The sequence below is a fragment of the Neolamprologus brichardi genome, chromosome 10 (genome assembly GCF_056152115.1).
Source record: "Neolamprologus brichardi isolate AB-2024 chromosome 10, ASM5615211v1, whole genome shotgun sequence".
In the NCBI taxonomy this organism is placed as follows: Eukaryota; Metazoa; Chordata; class Actinopteri; order Cichliformes; family Cichlidae; genus Neolamprologus; species Neolamprologus brichardi.
In genome coordinates, this window is record NC_142113.1 from 12243855 (window position 1) to 12267965 (window position 24111).

Consider the following 24111-nt stretch of genomic DNA (forward strand, 5'->3'; position numbering starts at 1 on the left):
CTTCCAGCTGGTTGTGTTTCTGGTTTCAAGTTTGGATTTCTCTCTTGCACAGCGATGTACCTGTGTTGAAGGTGAGCTGTTTTCTCTCAGGAGCGAGTGTGGGGATGAGCTGTGAGCCCCACAGACTGGTTTAGGGTGGCCCGACAGCTGTCTGATGACCCCAGACTGATTCAGCTGGGCAGGCCTTCCCGGGCCCTGCTGTTGCTGCTGAGGCTGCTGCTGCTGCTGGGCCTGACTAAAGTCATTGTTGATAGGCTGCTGTAACAACATCTAACACACACAGAAATAGACAAATTGAATTAATTCTTTCTAAAAGGAGACAACTTACTGATTTCCATAACCTCTAACTTCGCCCCATGACGGGTGGAATACACCTCAGCACCCACATGATTGATGGATGGATGTACTGGAAAATTACTTCTTGTTTATTTGTAAGTCAGCAGGATTACACAAGAGAAGAAAAAGAAGCTGAATTTCACAAAACCTGGTCAAGAGATAGCAAACTGTGGCGCAGATCACTTGTCTCTGACAGCAAGACAGGGCATTGTCAGGATGCTGTAATACTGATACGTATAGGGGGATCGTTTAAGGTTCAATTCAGATTAGTTACATGTTGATGTGTGGCATGTTTATGCTTCGAATTACAGCTCATCTCATGTTGCCTGCACACCCAGAAGGTGAGCACAAAACAAAGAGACAATCACTGGAGTCAGTCTTTCATGTTGGCCTCTAGGTGGAGCCTTTTATCCATTACTGGCTATTATAGGTAATCTAGGCTGACTTTTCTCAACAGCTGATCTGGACGTAATGAGCATTTATTTCTGAAGTCAAGGCTGCCCATTTTGCCAATACAGAACAAAAACACTCCACCTGCGTCGTGTTAAGATCTCAAGATTAACTCGCGGCTGAATAAACAATCGCTGCAGTCTCTTCATTTGAAAGTGTGGGAACACTACCTGTAGGTTAGCAAGATGAAGCTTCTCCTTAATGTCGTGCAGCTCCTGCTGTTGTGTCTTAATGTCAGCTTGCAGAATGCGCGTCCTCTCTTCCAGCTGTTCCTTCAGCTGGTTCATGACACCGAGCTGCGGCTGCTGCAGCTGATACATGGAGGACTGCTGCTGTTGCTGCTGCTGCTGTGGTTGCTGTTGCTGGATAGAAATAGCAGGTGAAAGGGACGTAAGAACACTTTTGTGCTTTTTCAGAGAAACGGACAAATGTGGCTACAATCAAGTAGCGTGAGTCATGTAATGGTTTATTCCTGTTACGGAGGAAAGTACACCAATCTTCCAACCTTTTGTGCAATATTGATTCTACAGTTCAAATGTAACACAGATGAATGATTTCTGGGAGAAATACACAATAACTTCTTTTTATTAAACTGTGCACAACCAGCGGGTGAAATAAACACATCCAGCAGTAACAGTAAGACATTGTACACAAACAGAAAGTCAGAAGGCAACAGGCTGGAGAGGAAGTCTTAACACTAACCATTGCGGAGTGCTTGCTGCAGGTAGGAGAAAGGGGGAGGCTCATTGGGGAAACAAGGTCAAAGGAATTTTGTCTTTGTGCCAAATTCTACAGGGGGAAAAAATGGGAAAAGTCGTTTTATGTAACACAATTTAGGAGACATTAATGTGTTATCTGTGCACGCTTGTTTCTCGCAAACCATTTTTATCTCCAAAGACAAAGAGATACATGTAAACATTGTGTAAACTGACCTTTGAACTGCTTGGCTGGAATCTGGCAGATGTTTTTTCAGGCCCGATGGAAGCAGACTGCCACGATGGTGTGCAGGCTTCTGGGTAGGAGTTTGCTGCTGCAGGGCAGAGACAGGTCACCTCTAAGCAACTCGGCCGGGTTTGGTCATAATCACGTGAATTAATGTGAACACTTGTAACTGCGACAACTGAGTGAATTACCTTCTTGCGTTTATACTCATTTCATGAGTGGGATAATCATTGTGTCAGTAACACATTTACAGGTATTAGGCTTCATCTGTAGACACTCAGTAATTTTTTTTTTTGGCTGGAAATAATAAATCCTGACCTGCCCTGCAAAGTTATTTAGAACAGTTCTACAAGGAAATTGGTGCCCAAAGAATTGCTTATGACTTTAGGATAAAAATAAAGCCTGTGTCAACATTCGAGGTTAAAAAAAAAGAAAAAGAAAGAAAGAAAGAAAAAAAAAAGAAGCTAATTTTAATGTCTAATTTCTGCAGCACAGTTAAGCCTTCATGCAACATTTTCCACACTGTAGCCTCACTCCCACAAGACCTATCAACAGACTTTGATTTCTAAAATAAGTTCCCCAAACAAAAATGGCCTGACTCGATTTTAAAAGGGAGACCTTTATGCATTTTTCCCCTAAACAGAGAAACTATAGCCTCTCTGACAGAAAGCCAAAACTTCTTTGTATAGCAAACTGCTGATTTGGATTCTGTGATTACTCTCTCATTCTACCACAAATGGTTTTTCATTGTAGCAAAGTTTAATATACGTGTGGGCAAAGGAAAGACTGGAACACTGTTTTACTTTGCAAAAACTACAACTGTAATGAAGCTGCCACTGGTGCATTCTTCATAAATATGCAGATGGAAATGTTTTTGGCATACTAGGCGGTGGGTGGAAGCGCAGCAAGTCGTTCAGAATGGGGGCTCAAACAAATAGGGCAGGCTAAAGTAAGCCTTGGAAACCTTTCACAGATGCATCATCACCCACATACACCGAGGTGGGTGTAGTGACAACGTCTGGAGTTTTATTAGTGATCACAAAGATTACATAAAAAATAAGGATTGAGTGTGGGACTCTTCTGGAAACTAAAAATTGATCTTCCATTTCCATTGCTAATGAAAATGTCAAACGCAGGGACAGAGGGTTATCACTAGACTCGCATTATTTTGCTGCCTACAATCCCCAATAACAGATCTTCCACCCATACACAGGAGCAGGATTTCTGTAAATAATGACCTACTGTTGAGTGAGTTAGCACTTTGGGGAGCAGAGGATGACTCACATGCAGAGTCTGACAGCGCTGTGTGGGAGGACTTCCGGGAGCTGTGGGAGGACACCGAACGTGCACCGCTGTTTCTGTCCCGTGGAGCGTCCAGTGTGGAGCAGATGTCCAGGTAGAGCTCTTGAGCCTGGAACACAGAGTAATGTTCAACATGGTGGGCCAAGTTTGAAGCTGACCTTGTAAATGTCACACGCTGTGCAGTATGTGTCCGAGTTACCTTCACAGAGGACGGGGCTATCTCAGGTGGCGACAGATCTTCAAGGCCAAACGCTCTCCTTCTTTCAGCTCGCACTTCAGCATAGCTGAAGGACAACAGAAAATGCAGTATTAAGGGAGGCTAGATCGATACACCCCTTACCCAAAGAGAGAGGAAACACACAAAACACAGAAAGAAGAAACCAGGCTTACCTGACAACAGTGTGAGTGCAGACAATGAACTCAGGTTTGGAGTTCCACTGGTGGTAAGTAATGTAGTAGTGAGTCTGCAACCAAATCCACTGCTGACCTTTGGTCAGGAATCGATAATAGCAGGATTTACCTTTTCCAAACTGCATTACTAAGGAGAGAAGAAAGAAAGTCCACATGAGTGCTTCGACATTTCTGTCAATTTTTACATTTGCCCTTGATACAGTGATCATGAAGACTGGTAGGAAAAAAAGCAACAGAAAAGGAGCTTACATTGCTTGTGACATTGGGCTATGAGCTCTAAGTCATCCACATGATAGTAATCATAGCCAGAAGTTCCAAGAACCTCGAAGGGTAAATAGCCTATGATTGGCGAGGCTCTGAAACACACACACGCGCACACAGGGCAATAAACATACAAGAAATACTTTTTCTAAGTATAGACTGGTAGCTGTCAGGATAATAGAAATATTTTACCTGTGATCTAAAAACAGAAACTTCCATTCAAGGCTGTGTCTGGAGGTGAATTCATCACAGGGATCTTCCACGTTACACAAGTCCTAAACAAAAACAAAAAGACTGAGGAAAGTCCCTGCTAATATTTCACAGGGAAGCAAGGCATGATTGTGTTTTATGTACAGTATGTCCTGTATATGGTCATAGTTTTTAATATCAGAGTTGGTACAGTGCATGATGAAACTTAACACAAAAAGATCATTACACATCAAGAATATGCTTAGAGGGACCAAGCAGCAACAGCCACCGAGCATGTGCACAAAGCTGCAGTTCCTCAAATGGCCACTTGAGGCTGGCAACAAAAGCGAGTCAGTCCCTTTAGATTCCGATGTTAGAGAAGAGGAGGTACAGAAAAGTGTTTTGGTCTCTGGCTAATTTGTCCATAATAACTGTAAAGAGGATGATTTCTTTTTTATTACTCTAGAATTTTTATATTAAAGGTTTAATGTTGTGTGTCATCATAGTAACTAGGATACTAGCAGTCTCTGAGGTGTCGCCTTAGCTAATCTACGTTTGTTGTGCGCATTTTGGAACATGTTAATAAAATTATCTGACAAACAGTATGGCTTCTTGCCAAACAGTCTGTGCTCCAGCTCTGCTGAATGAAAGTCAAGTGTTTTATTAGTATGTTACTTACTAACAAACAGGCGTCTGTATTTGTGCAATACACCCATGTACAGATGGATGCTTTTTCCAAACAAGGATTACTAGCAGACAACGTAGCAACAGCCATAATGCTAATCCACAAACCAAAGACACAGTTGCTGTGTCTATCGTTTTACATATTGCCCGGGATAATGCCAACGTTTTTATTAACACTTGTGTGTCACAGTTAAAATGCTGTGCCCTTGAACCTCTATGGAAAATGAGAACAATGCACCTTTGAAAAGAACTGGGGAACTTAGTATTGTCTACATTTGAAAAACTGATGCCTACTGTTTACAAAGGATTCATCTTGAGACTGAGAAAAGGAAAAAAATCTTTCCATGTCATTCGTCCCAGTAGATATTGTTCCAGTCTGACCAATCAGTGTAATCAGTGTGTTTTCCAGTTTGGAATAACTAGTCGGCAGAGCTGAAGTCTGTGCAATAGATTGGAAGGGTGGGGGGGTGGGGGGGGGTAAGCTTTTTGACTTTTAATAACAACTGACCATCCTGTACATGTAAACTGCACTCTGACTTCTTTTACATATTGGCATTTAATTAATCTTCTACAAACCATCGCTGGAAACGTGCCATTTTATACATTTCCTTTGGGATGCTTGGAAAGGGTAGAGGTAAGTATAAAATCTGAGCTGATCTCACACACAAGAGTGTGACTTTAATTCCCTTCTGTAACTTGACAAGTGGCCAGATTTCAATTCAAAGGGCCCTTTAGGGATCACAGCGTATCCTCATGATGTAACAAGTTGGCGAGTACACAGTGTGCCACACTGAACCTATTTGCCACGAGAAGTTTTCCAGAGTGCGTGCGCCACGATGCGTGTATGCCGAAGTGTGTCACCTCTCAGACCTCATGGTGCCACTGATCCAAGCTCACTATTGCTGCATGGACCGAAACTGCTTTTAGTGCCACATTTTAGCCCTCGAGTGATTTAGTGACAGCACACACAGCGACACAAGCAGAGAAACAAAGCAACAGAAGCGCCATCAGGCTGCTGCCTTTTTCACATGATGATGCCACAGCAGGTAGCGCCACATATTTGATTTCCTAACCCTCCACCCCCTGGGTCTTTTGCTTGTTAGGCAAATGTGTAAAGTGTTACTCTGTGGAGTCACAAGCAGAGAAACAAAGGAACAAGATTTAACATTCAAGCTGGTTTTACCTTCAGAAACTGCGGAGTGACTAATCGCACGGTAGCAATGAGGCAGACCTGCTCCTCCAGAGACGACTGCAGACTCCTTGGTAACGTCAACTCGAGCCCATTACAAGACGACGTAGGCACTGTGTGACCAAGAACATGTACATATGTATGTGTATTTCTGTTTTGTTTTTTCTAAATGTATTTGTTTTAAAAAGAAAACAAATCCTTACCATGGTTGTGAAACTTAAAATCTCCAACAAACTTGACATACTCGTATACAGGTGGCTCTTTTGGGTTCATGTTACCTCGAGCTAGATGACAGCAAAATTCAATGTGTGCCTCACCTAAAAAGCAGATATTGTCATGGTTACACCCTGAACATAATGAAGTTTACATGCATCATTATAAAAGCTGAGGTGCTTCTCAATGGTATTTTTGACACAGAAAAACCAAAGAGTCAAAAATGCTGACACCAATAGAAGAGGTTGCTTTGTTTCCTGTACTAGGACAGTGTAAAATAAACTTACCTTTGCATAGCAAGGTAATAAAATGTAATCCTTTTTACTGGTAAAAAACAAATGAGGGATGTGCTCAAAGGATGTTGTTTACTGCAGACTTGGCTTTGTGACAGTTTGCTATTTAGGTCTCTAAAGATAGGCCGAGACTCTTGCGACTCGCCCTCTCTCTTCCCCAGAAAAGTCCAATAGTAAGACAGGATTAAGGTCAGGTTCTTGAGCCTCCCATACTACATTGCTTTGGATTACTGTGCTAACATAACAGTGATTTAAAGTCTTAACTATGATACTAAGCTAGCTCCTATTATTAGCTAAAAGTCTAATCATAGATACACACTAATCAGCAATCCAATAACCTGCAGACCGTCAAGTGTTGTTTTTGTACTTCAAACAAAGAAAAAAGATTCTTGAGCCAACGTAACTTTTTGAGCTGATTTTTAGTGGAGAATTACACCAGCGGCAACTGTTCTGTCCACAGCATTTTGATCTCCCAAAGTGGGAGACAGTCTACAGGCTTTAACCTTTCTACTTCCGCTGTGTTTCAACACGATGACCCAGACACAGTGTGTGCAGAGAGCCCGCTCAGCGGGATACTCACTGTCAAGGAAGTCAGCAGCAATGGGGTCAGTCATCAGCATGTGGGATGATAGCAGCTTATACACCTCCCCGTGCTCCCGCTCCGGGAGGAAATTCAAGATATTTTGGTCCACCATATCTGACTGGTGCAAAAAAGACAGATGAATGGCAGTCAGTCTTCCTGGCACCATTTCAACAAGTGATATCTTACACAACAGTCTTAATGGGAGTCACAACGGCAATCTGCTTCAGATAAAGCAGCAAAACAGAGCTTTTTTTTTGTCTAACTTCACTGTTATTGCAACAAAAATAAAACGAGGACCAGATATGGTGAAGTGAAATCTAATGTTGTCTAAATCACTGCTATGCTCAAGTGACAATACAGAGCTTTGATGGTTGCATGAATTTGAGGCCCTCTTACTTACCGGTAAATGGCCAATAAGTGAGGAAACACTGTCAGACACGTATATGATGTTACCATCTGTAGTTAATGCAACCAAGAAACCATCTAGGGCCTGCAAGAGGGAGGAAGTTACCACAATTATATTATTGTATTACAGCATGTTGAAAAATTGCACAATAATTGCACAATGTCTCATCGGGTCTTAATTAATCTACCAGCACATTATGCTGACGTGTTAACGTGCTGATATTTACTCTGCTTTTGCATATTGCCTGAAGAGACCTCATGTTTTCACTGCTGATCTTATAGCAAACTATGAATACAGGCACTTAAAATAAAAATCATCATTTTAGAGAGGATGTAGCTTTGCCTTTGTGTTTATTAATATTACCTAATGGCAGAGTTATAATAATAACAGCTACTCTTCAAAGACATCCTCCTGAAGTTTACCTCCAGCATTAGCTGAGTGAACTCCTCATTACTGAGAAACGAAGGCTTCCAGTCCTGCCTCACATCGCAGGTGTCGTTCTGTGCAGTGATGTCTGGAAAAGAGAAAAGGGCGGAGAAAATGTTAGAAATATGTCTATTAAATTAACAAAACTCAATAGCAAGACTATAGAAATAGAAAGACTACATAAAAGCCCGTACCTTTCTGTTTCTGCAAAAAGTCGATGGTCCTCTGCAATATGGTGGACTTGTCCATCTTGCGTGGATGGCCCTGGCCCTGCAGCATGGTGCACAGCTCTTTGATGAGCACATTGAATTGGTCTCTTCTTTTCTTTTCTGATTTGTTACGGGATGCCCTATAACAGAGCGGTTATTGCAAGTGAAAATTAAGTGACTTTAGTTCAGCTATCCTGTTTACACGGAAGATAGTTCGGAATAAGGAAAAAAGAAAACTAGCAGAACAAGAAAGGTAAATGTAACAGCGGCACGGCACTGAAAATGTAAGCAGAGCCTGAATATATTCAAATCTGTGGGTACTTTGTTTAAAAATAGGGCATGAAAACAATTAATTAAACATAGATTTAATCATACAGAATTTACATTTTTAAAAAGAGAAGGCTGGTTATTCTACCAACGGCTAAGCCCTGTGGTTGAATTTGATATCTTCTGACACCGTGTCCTAGAGTGTCCATAGGAATTTTTCAGATAAGAAGTAATATGTAAATCTGGAGTTGAACCTTTGTGAACTAAGAACTCAGTTGCTCAGGCTACGTTCACACTGCAGGTCTTAATGCTCAATTCCGATTTTTTGATCAAATCCGATTTTTTTGTCTGCTCGTTCACACTACAAATAAAATGCGACAGCAAACGCGCTCTAGTGTGAATGCTCAAAGCGGCCCGCATGCGCAAAAGAAGGCGTCACACACAACACGCTCTGTTTAGACCCAGAGCAAACAATATTGTTTGACTGATGGCCCTTAATATAAAGACTTCGGACTTCACGTTTCCTAATTTTTGCTTTATTTTGTTATTTACATAATAATGTAGATAACCTAATAATTATCCTGATTGCTGTTTTAGAGGAGCGGTGCTTCAAAGGATAGTTGCAGATTTCTGTCAGAATCTGCAGATTATACAGTACAAATAAAATGTTAACGTTTCTCCAACGTTGTCTTCCCAACAGTTTCACCGGATGGCCAGGAAGCGTTCGCGATGTCTTATCGGGCGCTTCTCCGGCGCTGATAATTGGCGTCTGTCTTGTGTCAGTGACGTAAAAGACGGATTTAATGCGACTTGACCATTCACACAGCAGTCGCTTTCTGAAACATCGGATATGTATCGGATTCAGTACCACATACGAAAGTGACCCAGAGCGGATTTGAAAATATCGGATTTGTGCCGTTCACACTGTCACACCATGATCGGATATATGGGTCGCATAGGGTAAAAAAAAATCGGATTTGATGCGTTTTCGCCTGCAGTGTGAACGTAGCCTTAGACACCAGTATTTGTAAGTGTTTAAAATACAAAATGAGCCAAAAGAGGCCCAGATTAACCGTAATGTCACAGAAAATGAAATGAATTTCTTCATTTATTATGTCCAGTCCAGTTTCTTTTAAAGTGATGACCTACCACCAATAATCTGTTTTCCATTCCCATTTATGTAAATAGTAATAAATGTGTGATACTGTACATGAAGTGTTTGCCCAGTATGCACAGACGTCAGTACCTTTTTGCCCTGTCCTTCTCATCTTCATCCATTAAATCGTCCATGCAGCTATTGGTGCTTGAAAAAGAAGGATACGCGTTAGGAAGTAGTTCCTTTGACGTCATCAAACACGTGTCAGTGATAATATAATGAGTTCAGGTCATATTTTTTGTCTTTTGCACAATATAACAAACAGTTTTCACAGCAAGACTTTTGAGCTGTCCTAGTATGAGAGCAGTTTTCACTAACAACCTCAACAATGGCTCAATCATCCAGGATTCACAAGTAAAGCAGATAAAAGGAATGTAGCCATTGTTTATTTTGTCTTGTGGTCCTGCACTACCCTCTGTGAGATGGCAAAATATGTTGTATTTTTTTTTAAAAAAAGCCCATTTAATTGTCAATCTCAAGAAATTTCCAGAGACAATGTGTGGACCAACCACTACTAATGCTGTGATTATGTTAGAGGTAACCGCATTTGAAGCCTCTGGTCTTCTCCCATGTTTAACAGGTCACTGTGACTTGTAAGTGACCTACTCCATATTTGTATTATTGCTTTATACTCAGAGGCTCGCGTGGTTGGATGTCTAAAGGCAGACAAGTCACGAGTCACTTCCTTATCTTTTTTCTTACAAATTACTCCTGGTTGTAACAGGATATTTACTACCTGAGAACACAGCAGCAGGAGTTTATTTTTATCGCGTGTAACTGGTTAATCAGCAGCAACAGAGATAATCAGTCATAAAAAAATGTGTTAAATGTAATCAACCTTGTCAGTGCATGACTTTGACCCGGGTATGGCCAGTATCAATTTTTCGACACTTGAATGTTTTTACATGACTACACTGACTATGACCTGCATTATATTCATTGCCATGAGAGTATCATGTGCTAGGCTGTAACTTGGGCATTATCTTTAAAATGTCAAAAGAAGTGACCGGCTTGTACATCATAGACACAGCAGGTATTACAAAAAGGAAAAACTACTACTGAGGAACATTGAACGTTATGAGTGCACAACTCTGCGTGAGTGTAACTTATTATTCCTGTGGTATTGGATCAATATTAATATAGTCCCACAGTGATTCATAAAATGCTTCATTACTCTTGATGGATGTAAGTGCTTTGATCACATTTGTATAAAAGGGTTTTTTTGCTTTGCATTGCAGATGATGTTCTAAAAGAACTGCCTGATTATTGAACAGCGCGCTCCTCACACAACTCAAATTGAGGGTCATTAAAGATAAATATGTTCCTCATTGTTAAAATACAACATTTACTACATGTTTGTTATGCAGTTTATATTTATACATTTCTTAAATGTGTTGTAGTTTTGTGCATGTATGCTCACAATGAAAGACTATGAAAAACTTTGCTAAATGGTAATGTCTAAAAAGATATACCAGATTTCTTTAAACTATTACATGAAAACTTTCACAATTATTTGAATGGTATATTGTGTTTACCACTACAGTGATGGTTATGAAGCATGAACTAAATAAAGAACTTTATTTCGTACTCACTCCCATTCCCTGCGGCCAGACGGACAGGGGCCTCCGAAATCAGAAAGGTTGTCCATACTCACTCCTTCTGCCAACCAGGCCCTTCCTGAAGTCTTTTAAGTCCCATCCGCGCCGTCCTTGTCTGAACGCTCTTTTAGTAAAACTTAGCACGGTCCCGTTGTCCACCACCTCCTCAGTTCAATTAAAGAAAAGCCAAATCCTGTGAAAACAGACAAAACTCCTGAGCAAAAACTGCAGGGCACGCATTAACTCAATGACACACCTGTTCAGCTGCTCGACAACCTGCTGAAGTTTAACCCGAGCATCAGAATGAAGAAAAAAGGTGATTTAAGTGACTTTGAACATAGCATGCTTGTTAGTGCCAGACGGGCTGGTCTGAGTATTTCAGAAACTGCTGATCTACTGGGATTTTCCCTACACAGCCATCTTTAGGGTTTATGGAGAGAAAACACAAGAGGTTCAACTAGTGAGCAACAGTTCTCTGAGCAAAAACGCTTTGTTGAAGTCAAAGGTCAGAGGAGAAAGGACAGGCTGCTTGGAGCTGATGGGAAGTCAACAGTAACTTAGATAACTACTTGTTACAACAAAGATAAGTAGAAGAACATCTCTAAACACAAATCAAATTGAACCTCTAAGTAGATGGGTGACAGCAGCAGAAGACCATCGCTCGTGTCAGCTAAGAACAGGAAACTGAGGGTACCATCCACACAGACTCACTGAAACTCAACAGTGGAACACTGAAACAACGTCCCATCTGATGAGTCTTGATTTCTCTACAACATTTGGATAGCAAGCTCAGAAGTTGGTGTAAAAAACATGAAAGCATAGATCCATCCTGTTCAGTGTGCATATGTTCTGTTGACAAAAGGGGGTCAAAACTAGCAAGGTCTACCCAGTGAGTGAGTGTAGACTGACTGCTTGTTCTCAGGACATTTCTGCAATTAAATCCATAATAATTGAGCAAACATGGTATCACTGTCACCACAAGATTTTCCATTAGAACACTGTGTTCAAATATTTGAAACGAACGTTCTCCCAAGCCACTTTTTTAAACGCATCAAGAAAATATGACATTTGTTGCGAGCTTGACCACTAACAGACCACTAGCTTTTTTTAAGAGCGGACAGTGGAGACAAGACAGGAAAGATAGGAGAAAGACCAGGACGACACACAGTAAATGGCCTAATCACAGATTTGAAACTGGGCCTCTGCAACCAATAGGAAGCCTTCTCACAGCACATGGTTTGCCTGCTGAATCCGTTGAGCCACTCAGGCGCCCCATTAGCTTGCCGTTTTAACAAATCAATCAGTCGCACCAATGTTAATACCGTGAAAGTTAGCATTTTCTGTAGGACTTGCATTCAAAAATGCTGTTTTTACTGTGAGGACTTAATGTGTGCTGCTGAAAGACATTAATAACACAGCATGAAACAAATTAGCTATTTTCACCTGGCTAGAGTACTTCATCACTTAAGAAGTGTTTTTGCTTAGAACGAGCTCCTCTGACCTAGAAAAATGTCTGAAGCAGACACTTCTTTTGATAACCTGGCCTAAAAAAACAGAGCGCACAGCAGCCACCTTCTTCACACATCCTTTGTATGCGGCAATCTTAAACAACGTGGAGCAGACGCTTCTTTTATAGACCAAACTAAGAACTCACTCAGACGAGCTTTGGACAGCTCCAGTTAAACAGCATGAGACTGTTTTCACTTGCAGACCAATTAATAACACGTCTCCATATAATGTATAAATGAAAACATATGTTTTCCCCTAATTGTGGCTGACAGAATACCGTGCATCTTCTTAGAAAGCCAGAAATTAAGAGCAATTATTATATTCCAGACACTTTCCAGTAGGAAAGCAACGCTCATGCTTTTGTTTAACCTTGATTAAAATTGTCCGCGGTTTCATGGTCTGGAAATAAATTCAACTCTGAATCAGTTATATTCAAATTATAATTATAGTTAGTGGTCCTTCTTAATGCAGGCAGTCGTCTGTGTTTGTCTTACTCCAAATGTAGCCTACACTGAGTGGCCTCAGGCAAAATTACTAGATATTGCTGCTTCCATTATTTTGCATCTAAACGAGACCCAGAAGGACAAGAGAATCACGATGACTGGAGATATCTGAGTGATGTGTTGCAGTCTTTAACAGCTCACTGCTAAAAAGAATAAAAGTCTCTGGCCTAAGCAAAAGAAAAACTGCATTTTAGCTCACACCCTTTCCTTCTTCATAAAAGGAATCATTTTCTATCTTGGGTTTCCAGACTCTTGTTCCTATAGAGCATATAGGAACACGCAATTGTTTGAAGCTGGTGTTTAAGCACCACTTCAGCCTGAGGTAATTGAGCCAGTAACCACTTGCACGCCAGCACTGTTGTAGAAATGTAATTATGTGCATTCCTTAACGGGGAATATATGAAAAGATGATGGGCCAACTTCTGGAGAGGAAATCCATGGATTAATCTCATTCTCAACCTCCTTCATATGCTAAAGTATACATTTCCCCACTGGCATGTTTAATAACGTAATTTACCTCAGACCATTTTATTCAGTTATTCTCTATCATTTACATCAGTGAAATCCTTAAATTCATGCTCTTATATGCATTTAAATCTGATTTAAAGGGACAGTATGGCTAACACCAAAGACTACTTTTGAGCTGCCCACCTTTGGGGATATCAGCCTGGAAATGTGTTCCTCCTCTTGAATATAAGGGAACTAAAAATTGTTTCCCTGCTCTGTGCACCGGTAAATATTGAAACAATTTTCTCTATTAATAAATAACACCTCCCAACTGTATCACTGCAGAAGAAATGGTCCATCTAGGCGCGACAAGAGGCTTAGGTTAATGGTAGCGTGGCATGACAAAAACACCTGAACTGTGATGTCAGCAGGCCCCGTGCAACATTTTTATTTATTGATCTTTATAAATGCCAGTACTGGTATGTTTTGAAATAGGTAACATCAGCCAATATATCGACATGGCCAATAAATAGGTCGGGGTCTAATCTAAAACAAAGCAAAGGAATATTATGTGAACTTTCAACTTTGCATGTATAATGTTTGGAGACTATGCACACAGCTGAAATTTCAAAGGTGACCATTGTTAAACTAAAAGCATATCACTTATACTTTGTTTTCATGCCAATCCATATTTTTAAAGATCCAAATGCTACATTTTGCGTTAAATTCAGGCTCTGGTGTTTAACATTTTGCTATGCTATCCTTGTCTGTGTTTTACTGCAGAAACTGCCCTTAGCTTCCTGCAACTGCTCCGCAGTAAAATCCTTCCAGTCCAAAAAGAATCCAAAACACAGAGCAGCAGGCAAAAATCAAACACTCACCCATAATTTATATTTCTAGTTTGCTTCTTTCCCCATACTTCATGGGCATATATGTAGTCTATTTGTAGCTTATATGAAGCCATTTGTAGGGCGTCAAATGGGTCAGCATGAGCTAATAAGGTAAGTAACTCAAATGAGAGGCACAAAGCAAGAAAATATTGCTGAAAGTCTTTCACTGCAAAGCAGTAATTCAAGCATGTTTAATGTCATTACTTGTATATTGTTGTGGAAAAGGTTCCCATGTTAACAAGGTGACATTATGCCTTAGGTTACTACAAATTTGTGACGTCTTAGCATTAGCTTGTAGCTACGGATGTCCTCTTTATGACACACAAACTTCCATCCCACTTTCAGGTTTCCATAGCTTAGTAAAGACACAAAGGTGTCTAAAAAACACACGAGAAAAGAAATCCCTCTGTATACAGAGCAACCCTCAGGATGAAGCTCGAAAGTGTTACTGAAAAATCAAGCTCTTATTTAATTGGGCCAGATTGATGAGAAATGCCTTGCAAAAAAACTAAATGAAACAAAACAAAAAAACATTAGTTACCGCAGAGGGGAAATGCCAATGTTTAATCAGAAACACAATTTCTGCATTTACTGCCCTACTTACTGCCAAACTACTCTTTACACTGTTTATGCTTTTACAGCATAGACACAGACGAAAAAGATCTTCCTGAATTGTTGACAAAACAAAAAAGCTGAAGTTTGTATAGCAAGCAACAGAAATTACCACTCATAAACTGATCTACTGTGTAAATGTCCTTTTTTCCTTCGCAAGATTAAAGAGAAACACTGCATTAAGAATCACCTCATGCAGCTTTAAATGTATCTTTTCTCTGCACAGCTAAAATAAACCTCACATATCCATCCGCATTCTAGTACTGAGGTTAAACCACACCTCGCAAGGTCAACAGCTAGAAAACATCCGAGTCTCGTTACACTCGTGCCTTCGGGTATTTAAAACCCTTTAAATTGAAACCTGAGCTCACTTCGCAAGGTGGTACACTGAAGTTCAAGTTCATGATGAACACTGTATGTAAACAGGCTGTAAAAGAGGCAGAGCCAATGACAATGGTCATGAAATAGTTCATTTTCTTTGTGAATTCTCAGCATTTAGACTTTGTATTGCAGTTTAAAAGAACTCTCCACCCTCAACTATAGCTTGTTATTAGGTTTAATATGCTCCATCTGTGCATTTAATTTAAACGTAATAACTATTATCACTTTGAGATTAAAATAATTTACATCCACATTTGAAACATTTACAACCCTTATTTTCATTTCAGATGTGAGTCGGTGAAGCTCACTAATGGCTTTAATGAGTAAAAAAGCATGCTGGTGTCATGCTGTTTGCTGAGAGCTGAGGACCTAAAGTACTCCTCTACTGCAGTGAATGACATCTAAAAAGCTATCATGTCCTCTCCACTTTTGCTTTTTCACCTTTTGGTGGGTATTTGTGATGATGTTTAGAACACTCAGTTAATGAGCTGCAAACACATTCAGGCAGGATGAGTTTTATTTTTTTCATTTTGTAGTTTTAAAACGTATTGAGATGCTAAGGAACTGTCATATTATCTCTGGATCTTTTTAATGATGGATTACCCTCATGCAAAAGCAGCAGCAAACTGGTTGTTTTTGATAGCATCAGAAACTTTAATACTGGCTTGCAGAAGCATGGGCGCGTGATGAGATGAGAGATGCTGACAGTAGATATTTCTCTGTCAACAAAAAAAATACCTGTTTGACACAGCGCTAGCGATACGGGCAGCGAGCATGTGAGTTTTAAAGATTTTCTGTCATGTGATGTAGAATACATTTAATTAACATTTTCCTATATTGATGGCGTGCACATACTGCTAGTGTGTCATTGTCAAAGTACAGCTTGGTGAAATGTTATTTTCTAAAATCACAAGTATATAGGAGCAAAACTCAGTATTTAATTTGTAAGGCAAAAGACCAGATAATGTGATAAACTGTATTTAACTGATCAAGAGCTATAATTTTTCTACTTATACTTTATTTCACAACTTACAAATCAGAATTAAGACTTGGAAAGTTAGCCTTCATTTGAACAGATCTAATAAATAAACACTTAAACTAAAAATTTGGAGTTACAATCAAGAAATTAGTACTTTGAACTAAATCTCCAAAAATTGCATTTGTTGAATTTAGTTAACAAATCTGATGTATCCATGGATTGTTTCACCCTCTGATTTCTAGCACAATTCATAATTCGACTTAAAATGCATCCCTATTGCCCACTACTTTTCCATCCATAAACAAGAACCTAGCAAACCTTTGCTAACCATTAGCATAGTAATGAGCATTTGCTCATTACATAAAAAACTAACAAAACTAGCCAATACTAATATCAAATTAGCTCGGAAAGTCAAATCCCTTTAAATATTAGCTATCAGCTATGACTGTTTTAAAAACTACAACCCCCGCCCCCCCCCCCCCCCCCCCCCCCAAAATAAAAACAACTCTAAATGCATTGTCTAGGTTTGAAAAATTAGGCCATTTTGGAAATGCAAAAGCTGCAGTATATCAAACATGGTAGTTTGAGGTTAACAGATGGCTACAGAAAAAGGTTAAATCCCTCCTACTGGGTGATATATTTTTTAACAACTAAGCCTTTAAATGCTATTATGGTATACAGTAATGCCTTATTTGGGCAGAGCTGGTTTGACAGACAACTGCATGGTAACACAGCAGTGTTAGCGGTGTTAGCATCAGCTAATTAGAGACAGCGAACTGTTCCTCTCACTGCACCACTGTTAGTGCCTTTTAATCAAATTACTTTACATATAATGTGGTCTGCTATGCAATCCAACCAAGAAGCCTGCTCCAATACTCTATATGTTATCCCTAATTAAAAGGTATGTGTACAGCCTTTGCTAATATGCTAGCACACTAACCTCTTGTTTGATTAAAAACCCAAGATGGGGGCACCATTGCTTTATCTGTCTTATATACAGATTTTGCTAAATGCACAAAACCTCTTTAGAATACAAACAAAAAACATAATGATGTAATAAAGTAGCTACTTTCAACTGCTCCCTCATTCACAAGCGGTCACCACAGTAGATAGCTCCGCATGTTTTAGCATTTTCACACCAGATGCCCTTCCTGTCTCAACACCAAGGGGAATTGTGTGTTTTTCCCGGGATCAAACCTGGAAAGCAGTGCACTATGGAGCCACGAGGAAAAATCTGTAATGAATTCAAAAGGACATTAGCTAGGAAATACAGACTGCACGGTGGTCACCCACCAGTTGTTATACATTTACATTATGCAGTTACAAGTGAAAAACATAGACATGCTATAAACATATAAATTATTTGCTCCCCCAAAAATAATCAAGAATCTGGTTCCCAGATTGAAAGGTTACAATTAAAAAAGAAAAAAGATAAACCACGGCTTTGAATAACCAGGACAACTGTGTCATGATAAGCTGAGTAGGCCTAATGACTCACAAAAGTATTATATATAACTTTTTGCAACCCTAGAATAACACACAGGAAAGTGAACCAGGCAACAGAAAAAGTCTCTCTGCAGGTTTTCTGACAGCCAACACCATTCCCCACAACTACTCTGGTATTCCGCACAGAAAGCTGTTCTGTGGCTCTGGCGCTGGACGACTACTATCTGCTCGTCTGCAGGTTTAAACTGTCTGACCACATCCACCTGCATCTGGGTTTGAGCTGACAGCTCAAGCCGTCAGGTAAACACTAACTGGGCTTGGACAAGCTTTATTTCAGTCAGTGTGGAAACGTTTTTAACATGTATCTAGGTCTTGCTGCTTAAGCCTAGATTACATAAAATCTGAAATAATTTGCACAGCATTTACCCTTTTCTCATTTGCGTCATGACTGTACAACATTCATATTATTGGTTATTTGAAAGCTTACAACCTCACCACCATTTATCAAACACACGTGTAACGCTACATACTGTACGCACAGATGAGCACATGCAAACGTGAACACTTGTTTCAAAATGCATTCAATAACATATAAAAACGTCTTTCTAAATGTGTCGTGTTATGATTTCCAGTGTAGGTGTAGCTGCCTTTAACTGATAAGAAAGCAGGAAACACTTCAACTGGCTGCAAACCTATAAATGAAAAACAGAGGAAAGGCCACTGACAGCCCTCACTGACCCTTTAACTTTCCAGTATGTACAGGGTAAATAAATAGCATTGCCACACTTGATGTAGACTCAAACAGTGGAAATGCTTTGCTGTAATAAGAAATCCCTTTCAGTTGCAAATAATTAAATTAACAAATAAATAAATAAACAAAAATCCCTGAATGAACTGTGAATTCGAAGACCTGTGGGTTTGTCAGAGAAATGTGAACTCCAGTAGGCTTAAAGCTGCCAGGTTGGGTAACATCAGCCTGACCCTAAGCCTGCTGAGAAATTATCTAAGCATACATTTTCCGGTGACATTTAACATTTTTCTTTGTGGCGTCTTAGAGGAAGCAATGACGAAAACCCCTTTGGTGTTTTGGCCATTAATGTCATCATCGGGGGCACAACGGGTGGAGGGAAAAAATAGGTTATTTCAGCCTTGTAACCAGGGCACTTGATGACTCTGAGCTGAAAACATGTAAGCAGCATTCAAGAGCGCTAACGCTGTCAAACATACAGACACCTGGATTTTACCCAAACCAACCAAATCAGCCTGCGCTCCGTCTAATAAACATGCGGTCGCCCACCTCTCCTTTATTGGGAAAAGAGTCCAGTCGTGAACTTTGATCATATAAAACGGAGTAAGCGGGTGGCAGCAGCCTATGACAACATTTTGCGCTCGTCTGTCACAGTGACGCGAAACCGAAAGCTTAAGTTAAATCTCACATACCTTGAAAACAGGTCTCCAGCAGAAATCCGAATCCACACTTAACTTTAACCAAACTAGTCATTTTTAAGAGAAAAAAAATGTAAAAACTACAGCATAGCAGCCGAGCAGCCTCTGACTAACCAAGCGAGAGCGCTGAAAGCGTTAAATTGCATAACAGCGCCTTAAGTTAATAACGTGCTGTTATTAATCGCCGGTGAGCTCTCTGCGGCTTTGACAGTCCTAATTTATCAACAACGGAGGACCAAATTTCTGATTCGTTGCTTTTTTTTTCTGTAGTTGCGGTCTTTCTCTCTCTCTTTTCCAGGGTCTGTACTCCACATCCTCCGCTGGCAGCGGCTTGTAAACAGGACCGAGTGGCTGAGAGCAGAGAAAGTAGGTCAGCTGGTAGCTCAATACTCGGGTAACGAAGGCAGCAGCAGCATAAGCAGCAATGCTGTGCAACACAACCGAAAGAAACCTGCGCTGGTGACCGGGAAGGAAGGGGGCAGATTGCAATCTTTAACACGTGCTTAATGAATAATAACAACCCACTAAAATGTCATTAGAGCAATGCAAAGAAGAGTAGATTTGTAATGTGGCTTTTGCACCGCAGTTTTCCGACTGTTTGAAACTGTGAAGCCTACCGAGACTTGGCCATAGGAGCCTGACCTTTAATCTACTAAGATATAGCTTTACATTCACAAGAAGGAATCTATAGGAGGGGGTGATGGCATGCTACAAATTGACCTTACAGGTACTGCTGGTATATTAAGGCAAATCACATGGGCAGGAGGAGGTGGTGAACGGTGCCTCCTCCCTGCCAGCAACACGGAGCAGATTAGCCTGTCTGACCCTGTTTATAAGTTTATAAACCATTTATTTAAATCTGCAGGGTGAAGGGAGGCAGGCCATACAGAAAGATGACAACACCTCAATGTATAAGCAAAACAAGAAGCTGTAGACTTTTGTTTTGCCCCCCCTAAGGACTTCCCCATACACTTCCTATGTGTGTGTTTTTTTAACAACTTCCTGGTTCCCTTCTCTCCTCAGCTGAAGTCCCAAATGTGGGTCAGCAGTCTACATGACTAATTTCAAGCTTTAATGATGGACAGCCTCCAAGTATTTTGTGTCTGTCAAGTGGCTTCACAAGCAGCTACAGATGTGGGCGTGTCGAGAATGTTAAAAGAACCAAAGAAAACGTTTACATGGAGAAACTATTTGGAGCGTTAAAAAAATGAGGCAAAGGTTTTACTGTAGTACGCCTATATGACTGTCACAGTCATATCAGTAGTTTATCTAATTGTGCTATTTGGACAAAGCCTATCAGTACACCAGCCATTTTAACCAAGTCCTAAATTTTATTAACATGACATGTATGGATGGCTTTTGTATGGATAGATGCCACTTAGTCTATGTGGCTAAAGCCACAATTTCACTGCTACTGATTATAGCCCTCATTACTTGATAAATGATTTCTAATAACTTAATGGTAGGTAGACTAATTAGTTATTCTGTTTCCCTATGACATTTCTGAATGCACCTTTAATTTTTAAGGATCTTTAAGATCTTTAAAGACCATAATCTTAAAAACAGTAATCGTGAACAATTAGGTGCCAAATGTGTAAATGTGAGACTCTTTTTACACTCATACTTTCCCAAATATCAAGCTCTACTGTACTTGTTAGCAACATAGATGGTTTACATTATTAACTGCATGTGAGGCTTGCTTACTCACAAACAACTGAGGAGACCATATTTTGGATTATATAGACAATGTTAAGTAAAATAATAACTAAAAAAACAAAATTTTTCAGTAGGAAATAGCCACATCTTTGATTGCACTGATGTGCTATCCTTTCCTTCTTATTTAAAATACTTTGGGTTACATAAATATGTTTCTTTAATGGCAGATCTTGTAATCAAGGCCAGTTCTCGTGTGAATAAAGAGCACAGAGCACATGAGAATCAACGTTGTCACCTGTTGTGCCTCATCTCATTAGAGAGTGAGTGTCAACTGCTTTGACAAGTTAGCCTTTGACATCAGAGAGCTTTAAGTGCATGTTCTTAATTAGAAAAATGGAGCTTTTCATAATGAAGAGTGTGAGTGTTGACCTGTGAGTGCCAGCGTGTACTTTGAGGAGTTTTTGCTAAATCCATTTAAATCAATAAAACAGAGCAACTTGTAAAATGCAAGAAAATATTAAAAATATGAGGAGAGAACAGTTTCAGTAAAATAATCTGAACAGATGACATGAAAATCTTTACTTTTTTTTCTATATTTTGTGGGTCTTTCTGGGTCCTTTTTTCCCATCATTGCTTTTAAAGCATACAGGTTTTATTGCTAAGGTGAAAACAAAAGAAAAACAATGTTTTAACCCAGACAGGAAAAAAGTATTTGAAATTTTTAAAAAAAAACCAGTGGACACATAATTTCAAAGTCAAAGCGTCTGTTTCTGGCTCGGCCGGTCGTCGTGATGTTTTATGATTTGAATTTCTCTCCAGATGTCCCTGAACTCCAGACGCACATTTGAGGCCACGGTAGATATGCAGACCACTTGTCTCAATGACCATCTTAATGTAATGAGTCACATTTTCCACACAGCTGATGCAGCCTGCAGCTGTTGTAGTAGTCCCAATTTCAGTGACTGGCTCATGAGGTGGTACCAGGATGATGCCAGTTTTGCCAGCCAAGTTAAACATGAAGCCTCTCTGGAGACATAAACATCCTCCATCAGGTGATTGAACCTTCTTAACTGACTCTTGCATCGTTGGCATGACTCCGCTGTGATTTGTCAGCGCTAACCAACCTTGAAACTAAAAACCTTGTATTACCACTCCTCATAGTGGCTGCACCACTGCAGCTACACAGTTTCACACACTTCTTGCACACCTAACATCTGTGTAGTTTGCGCAACATCCTCAGTCCTGCACTTATGAAAGTGACTGCAGAACTGCTAGGATATCTGCAGAACCCCTAAGTATCTTCTATGAATAAAAAGATATACTATTTAAAAAAATAAAAATAAAACACAGCAGAAGGAACAGCTTAGTCTGGCAGGTCTGCATTACTTAAAAGTAAAGGTAGTAATAGTGCATCCAACAAAGTGGAGGGCACAGTGCACCTCTGACACCCCCATACTGCACTGAGCAAATTCAGTATTGCATTCAGTGCTGTCCCTTTCTGTGTTACTCCCATAGTGTGATCACACTGGTTGTTCTAGTTTCTGTCACGACTGAGAAACTTGAAAGTCAGGTAGATGACAAATCTGGTAGGTAGGGCTGGGAAGAGGTGAACTGTCCTTAAATTTTAGTCACTACCTGTTGTAATTAATGGATTTATTTATATTGTAGAAATTTAGCCGATCAAGTCGTAGAGCATGCAGCACAGCTAATGTGACCTAATTCAACCTTGGGGGAAAAAACGAAGTGCTGACAAGTTGAAAAAAGAAAAATAGAAGAAAACATAGCAAGAACGATGTATTGTTAATGTATCCCGAGGAAGCTATCGTTAATGCAGCCATCCCAAAGAAGAAACAGCACGATTTACATGTTTGCGATGGCTCAACTTAAACAAAGAAACTATGCAAAATGCGCCGTGTGCTAACGCAAACCAAAAACGGAAAACAAAACTATACGCGTGCAATTTCAGCCTGCTCAAGAACGAAAGAAAGCGAGCGAAAGTAAGAACGAAAGGTTTGTTACTGCAGATACTTTTGATGGTTTCTGGAGGCTTAAGTCACTTTCACAAAAGTACTAGAATAAAATGTACTTTCACTTACAGTCTGGCAACAGTAAGAAGCAAACCGATGCACTTCAGACTAAAAGCATGAATAATTGTAAATAATTATTAAGAGTCAGCTTCAAGCATCAACTGTAAATATGCCTCTAGAAAATAGATTGCATAATATAGGTTTGCTTATACTGTGATCAGACCTGTAAAAGACACTTCTCTCATATGAGATGGTGAATGAAACAGACAGAAGTCCTGGAGGATAAATCAGTCACGAGGAATTCAAACAACCTACAATTAGACCACACAGAGGTATTCAGAGGCTTCATGGGGTTATGATTGGTAAAAATCTACAAACTCCATCCAGAAATTAAGAAAAATGAAGTTAATAAACTGCATAAGGTACACTCAGATTTACCCATCTGTCAACTGTGAAACTGTAATGCCCTAAAAGGTATCAGAAAAAAAAGATCCAAAGTCAGTGAGTACTTTTTCTTTCCTAAACAGAGTGCTTCACTTTAGGATTCCTCCACCACCTAACTCCCGTTAAGTACATGTTTGCTTTGTCTCTTAATGCTCCATTAATTTTTTCCTCAAGCTTCAGTAATGCATACACAGCACTGGGACTGTCTTTTTCAAAGGTCTGACACTGTAAGTTCTGAAGCTCTCGCCAAAACATTTTAGAGCACAAATACTTCCAAATGTGCCCCTCCATGGATGAGTAGTGTTGGTGCCAAACGAATAATGTTCTTTGGGCTGATAGAGCAAATCTAACAAGGATGTGGCGCTCTGACCTAATTACCACCACTGCTGTGTGTAGTGGCTTAGTTTTAAGGATGACAGTGCTGGTCAATCAGGTCTGGCCGTTGTTTGTCTTGACTGGGTAATGATTCCCAGAAATGTTTCTTGGTGACTTTGGTGAGCCCTTGACCTAATTATATATAGATTTAGTCTTCTGAAGATTCTCAGAGTAAACTGCAATAGTATGTTTTCAATATACTGCAAAACTGGGCCAAAATGGCTTTTCTCATGTAATTCTCAAATGTGCTGAATTTAGTGCTAATTAGCAAATGGTAGCACGCTAACATATTAAAGTCAGTTAAACATATGCTGACAGTAGCGTTTAGCTCTGAGCACTGCTGTGCTATACTGCAGTCCTGTTTGCATTGTTAACTCTCATATAAAGTGATGGCCACTATTTACATATTTAATGACATGTTAACACAGAAACTCCTGACACCTGTTGTGTATTAAATGAATAAATAAGTCAGCAAATGAAA

The 24111-nt window shown here is 39.9% G+C and overlaps 1 protein-coding gene across 3 annotated transcripts in view; it reads right to left on the minus strand.

Moving 5' to 3' along the window:
* Positions 1–24111, minus strand: part of npas2 (neuronal PAS domain protein 2) — a 44270-nt gene that overhangs the window by 6315 nt on the left and 13844 nt on the right. Inside the window, exons 1-18 of one of the 3 annotated variants that reach the window (XM_006802107.3) lie at positions 19123–20924; positions 10910–11108; positions 9408–9464; positions 7880–8034; positions 7682–7773; positions 7254–7343; positions 6851–6971; positions 5968–6081; positions 5759–5877; positions 3895–3977; positions 3691–3797; positions 3421–3568; positions 3230–3314; positions 3013–3139; positions 1719–1816; positions 1489–1575; positions 957–1148; positions 61–270 (exon numbers count right to left, since the gene is read on the minus strand). In XM_006802107.3, the coding sequence (XP_006802170.1) occupies positions 61–270; positions 957–1148; positions 1489–1575; positions 1719–1816; positions 3013–3139; positions 3230–3314; positions 3421–3568; positions 3691–3797; positions 3895–3977; positions 5759–5877; positions 5968–6081; positions 6851–6971; positions 7254–7343; positions 7682–7773; positions 7880–8034; positions 9408–9464; positions 10910–10965 (1941 nt within the window). In that variant the 5' untranslated portion in view covers positions 10966–11108; positions 19123–20924. Of the gene's footprint in view, positions 1–60; positions 271–956; positions 1149–1488; positions 1576–1718; positions 1817–3012; positions 3140–3229; positions 3315–3420; positions 3569–3690; positions 3798–3894; positions 3978–5758; positions 5878–5967; positions 6082–6850; positions 6972–7253; positions 7344–7681; positions 7774–7879; positions 8035–9407; positions 9465–10909; positions 11109–19122; positions 20925–24111 lie in introns of those variants that run through there. The other 2 variants (XM_006802108.3, XM_006802110.3) reach the window with 2 other exon arrangements.